Below are 13906 nucleotides of genomic sequence, written 5' to 3'. Positions count from 1 at the left end.
TCATTCATACGCGCAATTTGATTTGTATCAAACTAATAATAATCTCACGTAAGGTTTATTAATATATAGCTAGTACATGTGGTATATATATGAATTATTGTATGCATTCCAATTAATAACCTATTATCTCAATAATAATGTTTATTTTTATTTATATATGGTGCTAATATACTACAAGTAAATGACATTAATATATATTAGCTTAGTACTCTTTACAAAAACTTATGTAGCAATGCATGTATGCCTATGGTTTATAACTTTATATGCATACGCCGCCAAAATAGTGACGTATGCACTGAGGTATATTTATATGGTATAAAATTGTACAAAAAGATAATTAAGAATATAAAGGAGTACAATATATATTAGACGTAGACAATATTAAATTTTGTTAAAAAGTAGAAAGTACAATATTAATAATAATATTAATGTTGCAAATCTCTACAAATAGTTTATAATAACAAATTAAATAAAATAATTTATCATCAATATTGCTTCCATCCATAAATAACTTGTGTTTTAAGACATGTATAAAATTGGAATATACAAGTATAGATCATTATTCAAAATTAATTAATGAGCACGTACTCTAATATGTTATGACATTTAATGTCACGTGGCGGGAATATTATGTTTTGACAGTTAATATCGTTAATTTAATCGAAATGGAGTTACATATAAGTATGTCAGATGAATATGTCAGGTTATTTTAGATTAGGTACTTGGAACCTATAGTAGTTGTTTAATTAGTTTAAAACACATGTCACTCTTTCATCAGTATTTAGCATTAAGCTCAAACGAACATGAATTGAATTTATTATAGATGCAAAAATAATCCTCTTGTCTTGTTTACTTATTAATTGTAATCGAATTTTTCCATATGCTTGGTACCATTGCATGCATATGTCTCAGATTTCTGATGTAAAAGAGCCAGATTATCAGAATGATATAAAAAAGGCGTTTTATCGGTTTCTAGAGATACGACCCTTTCTAAAAAGGGTGTTTTATCGGTTTGCTTAGAGAAATGATACTCTATGTATACAATAAACACTACACATGGCTTATGTATAAGAAATTAATTAGTAACTGAAAATTTTAAGTTAATTCAAACATTTATTACTCTGACCATAGTATGATTTTGTCACGCAGTTTATTTTTGAGAAAATTGTCATGTCAAGCTAAACATTTTAAAACTAATATCCAATAAATAAGTAACAATTTAATCAAATAATGCTTATATCTAGCTCTTAAGAGTAGAGGTGTGCAGAATTGGACCTGGATCGGAAAACCGATCGGAATCGAATGGTGCACAGCCCTACCTACTTAAGAGTGCTTTTATCATTCATATCAAAACATAAGATGATTGTATGCATTTTTTTTTCTTCAAATTCCCATCACTCTAATTGTTTGGTGCTTATAGAAAATTTGTTTTGACTTATAGAAATGTATTTAGTGCTTAAATAAATTTCTAAAAAAAATAAAAAATAAAAAAAAATAATGCTTAAACAAAACTAGCCACTCTGTGGTGAAGAATACTACAGTATCAAAAATAATTTTATTGTTATGGATTGACTTAAATTTGAGAAACTATATGACAAATAAGAAAATTGATATTAAAAGAAGAAAATTATATCCCAGTGACATTCAGTGCATGGTACATACAATGACACGATATTGCACATGCATGCTTAATTGCTTAATTATATTGCTTGTGTTTTTCTTTAACTTCAAGCACACGTGACTTAGCTTACTGTACATGTGTGGTGGATTAATAAATAATTAAGGATATTACTTTTGATTAGGTTGTTGATTATCGTTAAAGCATTACGTTAATACAGATTAGTCTCTAATTGTTGACAAATTAGCCGTAATGAATATTATACTCTGATCCGTTGCACAAAATCATTGTTTCTAAACATGCAAGGTTAACAGTATTACAGATTGCTAATTAATGCTTCTTAAGTAAGTATTATAATATCTAGATCCATTGATTCCAGTCTATTCTTTACAAAAAAAAAAAAAAAAAAAAAAAAAAAAAAAAAAAAAAAAAAAAAAAAAACTCTTGTACATTAAAATCTGGTTTATCAATTAGTGGAAGACATTATTCTTGAGGCATATAATGTTTATTTGATACTAGTATTAGTTTTAGCATGGTTCTAAATGTCTAGTTACAATCAAGTTGAAGAGGATAAATTAATTGATGACTTGAATATTTCATACAATAAAATGGATTAATTGGTGGATTTGTTTTAGGTTCTTTACAAAAAATATCGTGTTTTCAAGGCTACTCAAAGAACAGAACTATGTGAACAAAAGTTGTTCAAGAATGGAAGAATTTGAGGGTAGGGATCCCTTACGGGCCTTACCCTTCCCCCCCTCACTTTCAAAGTGTCTGAATACTATTCCGTTAAAATAGAGAGAAAGTAGTTGACCAATGATCCGGATAGGCATGGGAGTCCTTGGGCATTGCTTGGGCCTCCTGATAGGGTTGAGAAAAAGATTCTGTTACGGCACAGTCAGACAGGTTTTTACCATTTCGCTCACGAGCAGAATCTTTTACAATTTTTTTCATTTCTTCACCGGGCTTGGACCGCCAGTAGGCTCTTCCACAGTCACAGAATCAGGCTTAGGTTTTGTCACATCAATTTCTGTTAGACTCAACCCAGAAACAAGATTGGACGTTATTCTGGTTCGTCTCCATTTTTGTGAAACTATTCCTCAAGCAAGGCAGCCGATAAGTCATCGAAAAGTGTGTGTGAATAATGGAATAGTTAACATTAGTCATTTTCAAGTTTCCCACGGTGATATAATATCTTTTCAAGAAATTACACGAGAACCCCGCGGTGAAGAAATAAGGAGATTCTTCTATATCAAAATATCAGTTGAAAAAATCATAGGCAAATTTTGGGGTCGCTGGGTAAGAATGCAGAGAAGAAAAAATAAAAAAAGAAGAAGCAAAAAAAAATGGCTCCGCCGAGTAAGATGCATTTCACCTCACTAACACCATCCGCCTATGCGCTTTAGTTTTAGAGTGTGTCGTTCATCCTTACTTGTTCCAAGTAAGCAAATAGGAATTACCTTACTTTAACGAGTAAGTGAATTGGCATTACCTTACTCATTCAAGTAAGCAAGTAGTCGAGTTCCTTCGCCTTACGAGTCTACAAGCCTTTCTCATTTCAGTGCTCGAGCTTGAGCTGATGTCAGCTCAAGGGGCCTTTAGTCTTTTGAAAAAAAAAAAACGTGAGGGTTGAGATACGGTCAGATTTCATCTCATCTCCCCCAAGAATGGAAGAATTCGGTGTGTTGTGAATCCTATGGTAATAAGGAATAACCACTGTCTTGACAACGATAATTTATTAATCTAACACAATTGAGATTACACATTATATTCGCCAATTCGATTTCAAAGTTTTACTCACAAAAAATAGAATTTGTGTATGTCGTCGTAATAGATTAGAACCATGTAACCTTATATTTACGCAATTGGCTTGCATTGGGGTACACACTAAAGACAAGGTGGGAGGTTGAAACCACATAAGTTTATACCCCAAAAATAAGAATTCAATCATAGTTTAAGGGTGGCAAAGCCAGGGAAGATTAGATATATAATAATTAGTAGAAAATAACGTAACCTACTTGAGAAATGCAAGTGTCAAGAATAATTAAAAAGAAAAGATTGTAAGAAGTTTATGTAACCCTATAACAAGATTATAAAATCAGATTGATGAGGTCATATAACCATAAGTCCATAACCCATTAATTATCAACCAATATATGCTACAAGAGCCAAGGATAGAAATTAAAGCTAATTGACTTTGTTGTTGGATGTATATAAATTATCAAGTAACTTTTTTTTTGAAAGATAATTATCAAGTAACTAAGATGAAGAAAAATCTACTCCACAACCCAAACGCAACAATGATAATATATGTCACATGACCCACACCCTACATGTGGAAAACTACTATACAATGATCAAATTCTAGAAAATCAATGTAAAACTAAAAAAATAAAATAAAATGTAATCGTGCCAACAAGGGTTTCACGGGGAAAGATAATCAACTACCTTGATTCTCTTTTATACAACAACTGAAAATCCACCACAAAACCACCCACTCACAACCCCTAAAAACTACCATAACCCACAAAATCATCCCAAACTAACACCCTAAGAACAAGCCCTAAACCTCCCTAAACACAACACCACATCAACTAAACGCCATCAACTAAACGCCAAAATGTCCAAGTTGTAGGTTAGTTTGACTCTAATACTAGGACAAACTTTATGTTAATGGAATATGTAAATATTGTTTAATATATTGAACAAATCATTAAGTATATATGTACTAAAAATATCTGAGTCGATTATACTGGTGCTTTAACATAACATACCCAATCTTATTATAACAAATAATACTCTACAAAACATAACAAGAACTATAGATATAATATTTTTCTAAGTAATGGGTTGTAAATTAACATTTTCATCATAATGAATAAAGAAACATATAGATATATAGCTAGTACTTCGTAAATGAATTGCTAGCTAAAAAAATAAATAAACACAAAGTAATTAAGTTATAACAAAAACAGCCACGTTCCACGTATCAAGAATTTTTTTCTATATAAGGCATCTACTATGTATATATTTCTTAGTAATGATTCATAATAATAATAATAAAGTCTACAATTTGCCGCGTAGGTTTTTCTTAATTTCTTTGATTTTCGTCGTTCAATAGTAGCATTTTTCATCCATGGCAATGCTTCTTAGATTGCAAACCAAAGCCCTTTGCGTCTGCTCTTTTCATTATCCTCAGCCTCTTGCATGATTCTACAAACATACTGTGCAAATCAAAGTAAAAATTCTCTTTAGTACATTAATTAATTTGTTTTAAAAACCTAACGATGCAACTTTGCATGCTTCAGACATAATCACATTATTTTCGAATAATAGAGAGAGTACTCACGATTATTAGTGAGATGATTTTTCAATACTCAAAGCATTATAATCCACAATTTATTACTCCATAGTATAAACAATCACAATCAAAAATATGCATGGCCTTTTAAAGTATGATACGGGTGTTAAATATTACTCGTAACAATTTATATATGTTATAATGGTACAAAATTGTACGCGATTGCTGTATATGAAATAATAATACTTCGTATGTACTAAGTATATAATAAGGTTGTTGAATTGACAAATTATGGACAGTTATTATGCAGAGTTTTAAGTATGTCGGCAAAATGTGGTCCATAAAACTTTACTACAAATGCTTTATTTGGTTAACTTTTGTTAAGTAAGCCTTTTATACAGCAAGTTATAAGCACAAGACACTGCTTTGAAAGAGAAGACAGCCTAAAAAGAGGAAAAGTTATGGGAATTAAAGTTGATTAAAGTTTGGATTTAAAGTAATTCCATTGTTTTACATATGCTTTGCTACTAGGTTAGTCCGTTTTTATTTAATTTCTTCTTTTTAATGTACTTGTAACATTTTATTAAAAATGAAGTGTCACGCGTTACTCAAACCGTCCTTACTAAGTCTGCCTATGATTGATATTAGTACCATAGAAATGCAAGAATTAGTGAAAAATGAGTCTCTTTTATAATTTTTTAGGCAAGAAATTAAAAATTGCATCGAGAATGGTAACAGAGAAAAACAAAGGGAGTATTATCATTCGTCACTACAACTAGATGTATAGAAAGATAAAAAATTTACTATACAAAAATAGCCATGCTCCTTTAACATGATGAAAATAAATTTACATGTGACTTTTTTAGTAATGGGATTATGACATCCATGATATTGAAATTCTATCTCCAACATTTGTTAATGTTATTGCTAATCCCTTTGAAAAAATTAATGAAGATAATTGTACATCAATTTGTTATTATTACTTATTACTCGTACCACAATTTAGCAAAAGCTTCTTATCAAACAAGCCAAAAACAATAAGTAGTACTAGTACAAAGAAAAGATATGGTTTTTGTCAAATAAAATTTCCTAGACCGACACTTTCATTTTTGGAGTCGAGGCAGTAGGCCAGTACATAATAGAAATTTTGTATTATTATATGGACATTCATTTTCACATGTGAAATTGCATGCATATTCATTACCATTCATTATTCTCCTCTCCTTGCGAGAGACCTTTCTTTATCACGAAGTATTTATATTAGAATTATAGATTTGTTTTTAGGTTGTTACTCATAGAGTCATGGAGAAGATATGATATGAATTCAAAAAGATTTAGGGTTTTCATCAATTTTTTTATTTGATTTTTTTTTTCCTTTATTTTTTTTTTATCTAAATCACTATAACACGAAAAATTACAGTGAAAAGTCTCTATTTGAAAAGATATATGTAAAGGCGTCGAAGAACACTGCTCGCGTCATGAAGTGGTAGAATTGGAGTTGTGCTCGATTTAGCTTAAAGATTATTAATATTATTATGGGGAAGTGGTAGATCTTGATTGAAAAGTAATGTAATTTTTTTTAATTCGTACGTGTTTTACAGATCTTGATAATTATTGTAAATGCCTTATAAATTACGAGTATTAAAATTGATGATACTATTTTTTTTCCATGAAAAAGTAGTTATTACTCCGTACCAATTACCAAACATACTAAGTATCAAATAGCCATCAATGTTAAAACATTGATCATTTAAATCATTTCTCGTAGGTCAACAATAAGAACAAAGAAATGAAATATCTCTAATGTATTACATACTTCAATTCCTCTGCTTTTTACTAGTTGACACACTTTGACTTTAAACTATTCACATAAGTTACTTTTTTTAAAAAAAAAAAAAAACATTCACGTGAGTTACTAAGACTTTCCTTTGTAATTTAGGCTTAAGAAAAAGTGTAGTAATGTGAGATCTTGTTAGATCGATTCTTCCCAATACATCTACCAAATAAATAACAACCTATATTATAATCAAGACATGAAAAAGAAAACGATATGGGATGCACCCAGGTTTTTAAATGAACCCGTGAACGACCCAGACTATGAACGGGCTCACCTTAAGTCCGTTCTATACAATATTTTTCGTATTATGATTTATATTGCTAAGTGAAAATATTGATGATTGAAATCATGCAATGAAAAACATCACTAGAGGAGAAATGTGTCAATCAAAATGAAACGGAGAAAGTAATATTTACTCAAAAAAATACTAAAAAGAAATTCATCTAAGGGAGCAAATTATATATAGAACAATATAAACTAGAGTAAATAAATAAGTTTATGATTGGAAAAAACTTACTTCCATGGGACATCCCCAACAAGCAGCCAATCTCCATCTTTGTCTTCATAAATAGGAATGTACTCAGAATTGTCTGCATCTTCCAATGCCTCTTCTGTTAATTAATATACAAAATTAATTAGCATCTTTATAATTTCCTTGTAATTTGGAGGATCAAATATCGAATTTATTTAATTAGACATTAATGATTAATGGTGCTTGAGATCATGGCTCAGCTCCTATATGCTTGAATGATAATTTTACTTGTAAACTAAGGTGTAGAGCAAAATGATTGCATGTTTTTGCTCATTATATGGATTACAATTTCATTACTGATTGAAATAGATTTATCTTAAAATCTCGACTCGTGTAAATGTTTATATTCACTTTGGTAACTAAACTGTTTCATCTTTTATACTTCATTCATTCAATTTTAATTGCAACGTATCTACTTTAACACTTGTTACTGTATGTATAACTTTGAATATTAACAAGTAAAAATTATAAAAAAAATAAATAAATGAATAACTGAAGTTTTAAAAGTATACACAAGACTATTGTTAGGTAAGTATCAAAAAAATCATCAAAGATAATCACAACATAGTGCGTGAACAATATAATAGTTAAAACGTTGCAACTAAAAATAAACCGATGAAATAGTTCATGTAAGAAGTAATATACGGATTTGGTGGTTTGGTCTTGAAACAATGCCTCGAATTCAAAACATCCAGTGTGAGCAGGATGTTCGTAATTTAAGCATAGGAAATTAATCAAAATATATAATTCTATTGTTTTTGCATGGACTTGCATACGGCTCTATGCACATGTGAAAGTAAATTAATTAGCTAATTGAAAAGGCAAACATCTTAATTAGCTAGCTAATCTAATCATTGAGACATTGACCTTCACCTAACCAAAATTTAAGGAGGGGTATAAATTATGGAATAATATACCTAGCAGTATATTTTAATGTATATTGAATTGAACTTTTCTTCTGAAAATCTTTATGTTCATCAATTGTTTATTAAAACACATTAATATATGTTATGAAGTATACAATATTATCACAAAAATGAAAACAACATACAAACAAACTTATTAGAGATGAAAAAAAAAAGTTCTAATATTTATTCGACAATAAAATGAGCCATATTTTCGAATATATGAGTATATCTTATCTTTATATAATAAATTAAGAGTCGGTTTTAAAGACAATAATGCTATTTTTCAATGAATTGCAATAATATTGTGCATTTTAATAAAGAGAAAATAACTTTTTATGCGTATAAATTTCACTTTTGTTGACATGTCATGATTATCTTTCTTTGCAGATTGGATAAATCCCGTGCATTTACTCTAGCTAGTACGAGAAATAATAAAGGATCGGAGTAGAAAATGGAGAAGTTACTTACTAATGCCAGAGCAGCTAAAGAGATTTTCAACAGCAGCAACAAGATCAGAATACTCTTGATAACAATTAACATCAATTTTCCTAAGAAAAGGTACACCATCCATGCTAATCTTGATCAACCTCTTAGAAGCCTCTTGGCATTCCTTTTCACTACCAATGCTCCTCCTCCTATACGAGCACACGGGCGGCCACCCGACTGCCGGGCTTTTACTACTCGCCACCGCCACTTTCTCGGTTCGACCACCACTTAGCTCAGAATACACCCTCTTCTTCTCATTACTTTTAACCTCCCCTTGGTCACATGAAACCCTAGTTCCACCAGGAAGCCCTAGCCTTAGCTCAGTGATCTCATGTTCGAATCCCGCTTTTGACATTTTCTTAGCTTAGCTTGCTCTTATTATGTTAAAGGAAAGTTATGAATTATGTTTTATGAGATGAAGTTGAATAATAATGAGTTCGTTCATAAAAATGGAAAACAAATTGGTTTTTATACAAAATGAGAAGAAAGGCGTGGAATGATCAAAGGACAGGTCAAAGAGTGGGAAGTGGTCGGTCACATGAGAGGCAAAAGTGAGCCATCCTTTGTGTTAAGGAAAATTAAAATAATAATTTATTTATTTTTTTATAATTAAACATATGTAACAAAACATATAAAATGCTAATATATTAACTTATTATAATATAAAGTTTTAATTAGAATGCGTGGGGTACAAATAATCAAGATCAAACGGCTAATATTCTCCTGATTAACTGGTGGAAGTTTGATTAGGACGAGTTTGATATGGTGGATGGAAACATAGCATGTGGGTTTTTGCCTTATTGTGGGAAGAAGTAGGGTATATCATAGCACAAATCGTGGACATCCATCATGTATTCGTGTCAATTGAATGATACATAGTTATATCATGCATCTTTTTTGTTGACACTTACTACTCCTAGACTCCGATCTGTTCCTAAATACTTATAACATTTGTGTCTGCATATAGTTTTATAATGATTTGTCGATAGTACATAAAAATGAATTGAAAAAATATGCAAGTCGAGTTAATATGAAGGTGTTTTAAATTGTTTGTGGGAGAAAAAGAGAGAGAGACGGATAACAAATAATTAGTACAAGTGAAATTTGTGAGAGAGTGGTACTTTGGCCTTATTTGGTAAAAAGCTAGCTTTCAAGAGAGCTTTTAACTTTGTTGAGCCTATTAGAGATTTGACCATAATGAAAAAGGCTAATTTGTGTGTTTCGTAAGCTAGCTCTCGGGCTCAAAACATGAGCTTTTTTGAATTAGGTTATTAAATATTTTACATTTATTCAATGCAGTTAGTCAAACCTGCTAATACAACTAGTTATTCAAAGAAAGTTACATCAATCAGGTACTAGCTAATTACCAAGCAAGACCTTTTTACATAATGAATTAGTGTAAGTGAGATTGGTGAAAGACATAAAAATTAAAAAAATAGTAATCCCAAATCATATAAAAAGTGTAAAAGTATTAAAAAAATGTACAAATGTGATATATATTGCGAATATTTAGAAACAGATGACAGTGATTAGGTTTGAATAAAAAAGTAATTATAAAAATGATAATAGTGAATTTCTAGTCTAAGTTGAGTAACTTATGATTTGAACTTATTGTTATAGCCAAAGTTTATTGGCTAATTGGCAGTACCTTATCTAGTAGACGTTTTTTAAACCGATAAAAACCCTAATCACCAAGGGTAGCTAGTAAAACTAATAACTTCACTTAACTATGAGTCTATAAAATATATTATATTTAATGAACTCTCTAAAAAAAAAGGTGCACCTTATTAATATGAGCAGTACATCAAATCATAGCAAAGAAAGTGTTTTAATTATTATAAGTTGTTCCATAATCTTCTTTTCACACACGATTTACTATCATTATATTAAAAATAAAAATAAAAAATAAAAAAAAAAAACTCCAGTTGGAATTTGACATAGTGTATGATAGGTCTAAATAGGCCAATAGACAAAATGGTCCGAAGTAATAGACTAAACGTTTATAAATAGCAAAAAGTCTTAATCCATATTCTCTGGATTAGACAATCTGGTCCTTCGAACAGTCTCACGCACCCATAACGTGTGATTAGAATAGCCTCGTTTTAATTAATCTAAGCATTTTGATTTGACTTGTTTTAGTATTAGTTGTTTTGATTTGACAGTGAGTCCAGCTCTTCACATTGCAAAGAATTCAGTTTTCCATGAACGAACGAAGCACATAGAGGTCGATTGTCACTTCGTTCGGGATGCAATTAATGATGGCTTGATTTCTCCTAATCATGTTTCGACTAAGGCACAATTAGCTGATATTTTAACCAAAGCTCATGGCAAATCACACTTCGATCATCTACTTTTCAAGTTGGGCATTTCAAATCTGCATGCTCCAACTTGAGGGGGGGTAATGTGATATATCGTAATATATTCTAGGAAGATATTTTCTCCTAATATTATCTTTTGTATTTTAGTTAATTCCCTAATATTCTAGGATATCTTTTGATTCTAGGTTAAGGGAGATTGTAACTTCTATATATATGGGTGCCAAGATTAATGAAAGCCAAGCCAAACAATTATATTTTCTCTATAATTTGTCAATTATGAAATAAAAATGCATCAATTCTCTAGATGTGTGTTTTATTGATAATCATAGTAGACATCATATGACTTATATTAATGAATGATGATTACGCTTCTTATTCTTATTGTAATAACATACAACTATACAAGTAATAATAATGCCAGTATAACTTGATTTCTTTAATGGAAAAATATATATACAACCCTAAGGGTTGCATATAAGAAGCTAAAAATGGAAAGAATTGAGAATAAACAAACATTTATTACACCGATTTACTCATGAATTGTTGATAAATTTCCAACTTAATACTAAAAAAAGAAGTATATTAAATGCTTATGGGTTGCATATAGCATTACCCTTCTTTAATCTATACTTATATATTAAAAACCGTTCCTAAAATAGAATATGTTCCACGTGTCACCTTTTTTAAGTTCAACATATCAACAATATGCGCCATATGTCATTATAAACATGACATGTCATTATCACATGTATTAGGTTTGCATCTAAAAAATACTTATAACAAAACTTGAACTCAAGACCAACAAGTCTTAAGTTAAGAGTCTTACCATCATAGCCATTTGTTAATTGTGTTTTTTTTATCCAACAAAATTATAGTTAACTTTGATAAGTTAATTTGCGTCTTATTATACTATTTGTTTCCATTATGTAATGATTGAGTTTGATAACTAAAAAATGTTTATAACAAAACTTAAACTCGAAACCAACAAGTCTTACTATCTAAACAGCCGAATTTGATTGACAAATTAAACAAGTACAAACTAACGACCCGGTGCATCGCGCGGGCCACACACTAGTTTCCATATTATAACATATGTAAATTAAGGTACGTAAATTACACGGGGTTCAAACTAATATGTCTACACATAACACATTTATAGTGAACTAATGAATGTGAATACAAACCTACAAAGATTACATTAATTATGTGTATTCTGAATTAGACTATTTTATGTAGGTAGATTGTTGTCTTGGTTAAAAAGTTTGACCTTGAAAAAAAAAAAAAAAAACTCTTTAACAACTATAGGTGCTTTGCGTGCTTCTTGTTAAAAATATCATCACAAATGTTTCTTCAAAATCTAATTACTAGTTTTTCTGTGTGTATTCCTACAGTTTGACAAAGCTTGGTGCTGCGTTGGATTCTAAATCGTGTTTTAATTTGTGGGTTAATTCAAGCACGGTCGTCTACAATATTATCGTACGTAAAATAATTAATCATCCCACAACCTGCAAATTAATGTGGCTAATGGTTCAGACCAGAAACCTACAAATCATATTAAACTGTAATAAATGTTAGTAGTGTATTTTATTAAAAAATAGACATAAACGTTAAAAAATACTCTAGGGTTACCGCTTATTTACAAATTTATTACTCGTATAAATTTATAAATATCAGTGAATTTAAAGAAACTTTTAAATTAATTATTTTATGTATAATTTTAATTTTAGTGTAGTTAACCATTGCATAACACCGTCCCGCACCAAAATGTATTCATGAACTTTCGTATGTGGCTTGTCACACGGTGCATCCAACCATAATTTATTTATTTGTTTTTTAAAGTTTTTTCTATCTCCTCTCCTCTCATTTTCTCTTTCTAACTTTCTCTCTCTAACCGTCAATCGCCGGAGCACCGACTTCCGCCGTCGTCATCTTCGTCTCTGCGTCGTCGTCTTCATCTCCGCCATCGTCGTCTTCGACGTCGAAGCTCCTCGATGCTCCAAACCCTAACATTTCCCCCAAATTTCAATAGATTCAGGTACAAATTCATCAATTTCATTCTAATTTCCTATCGATTTCAGTCACCTCCGCCTTTGCCGTCTTCGTCTTCGCACGCAAGAAGATCAGTTCTACCTGTGCAGATTCAAGGCATATAATCCCTTGGTTTCTTTATTACAAGAAGGAGATATAATAAGGGGAAGGTGGAGGGCCGGTATTGAGATCAAAAGGTGGGGAATTCATCTAATTTTTGAAAATGATGATGATTTTGATGGCTCCTCGAATGATTAAAGCCCAAACTATATTGCAAGGAAATTTGTGAAATGTGATTTCTATACTTTATATTAATTTTTTTAATCAGATTTTTTTGTGTGAAAATTATTCCATAACTCTGTATTGAAAGTTACGAGTATTACTAGACTACTTCGTATTCTTGTTATAATTTGGATAAAAAAATTATTATGCAAATTTTATGATAAAGGTCGGGTTACTAGATTCAGTCAGGGGTTACTATCTAGGTGGGTCAAGGGTTACTAGGTCAGTTAAGGGTTACTACATCCGGGGTTACTAGGTTCGGTCAGGGGTTATTAGGTCCGGTCAGGGGTTACTTGGACGGAGGATTTACTTGGTCAAGGGTTACTAAATCCGTTCAAGGGTTACTTGGTCAGGTCAGGGGTTACTAGGGGTCGGTTAGGGGTTACTAGGTCGAAGGGGGTACTTGGATGGAGAGGTTACTTAGGGCGTGTTCGGCAAAATATAGCTGTGAAGGTAGCTGTAGCTGTGGAGGTAACTGTTAGCTGTGAAGATAAATAATTTAGATATGAGTGTTCGGTAAAATAATGGTTGACTAGCTATTACATATAAAAATCAATATTTTATTTTTAAAACTATAGATTAAAACAGCTACCTCA

General features: G+C 30.8%; 1 protein-coding gene across 1 annotated transcript; it reads right to left on the bottom strand.

Annotated features, from left to right (window-relative positions):
- Window positions 1-4457: 4457 nt before the first annotated feature.
- On the bottom strand, window positions 4458-9120 carry LOC145589731 (auxin-induced protein IAA6-like). The gene is made up of 3 exons (XM_081646409.1): window positions 8665-9120; window positions 7274-7367; window positions 4458-4842 (listed from the first exon to the last, which is right to left on the bottom strand). The coding sequence occupies exons 1-3, from the start codon at window positions 9035-9037 to the stop codon at window positions 4749-4751; spliced, it is 561 nt and encodes a 186-aa protein (XP_081502535.1). The 5' UTR covers window positions 9038-9120; the 3' UTR covers window positions 4458-4748.
- Between the last annotated feature and the right edge of the window lie 4786 nt (window positions 9121-13906).

Source organism: Chenopodium album, chromosome 17, assembly GCF_948465745.1.
Source record: "Chenopodium album chromosome 17, dcCheAlbu1.1, whole genome shotgun sequence".
NCBI classification, from domain to species: Eukaryota; Viridiplantae; Streptophyta; class Magnoliopsida; order Caryophyllales; family Amaranthaceae; genus Chenopodium; species Chenopodium album.
This window is presented reverse-complemented; position numbering and strand designations above follow the sequence as displayed.

Coding starts and splice junctions, on each gene's coding strand:
- LOC145589731 (XM_081646409.1), bottom strand. CDS start 9,037: ATGTCAAAAGCGGGATTCGAACATGAGATCACTGAGCTAAGGCTAGGG. Junction 7,368..8,664: donor CTTTAGCTGCTCTGGCATTA/GTAAGTAACTTC, acceptor ATTAATTAACAG/AAGAGGCATTGGAAGATGCA. Junction 4,843..7,273: donor GTTGGGGATGTCCCATGGAA/GTAAGTTTTTTC, acceptor TGATTTGCACAG/TATGTTTGTAGAATCATGCA.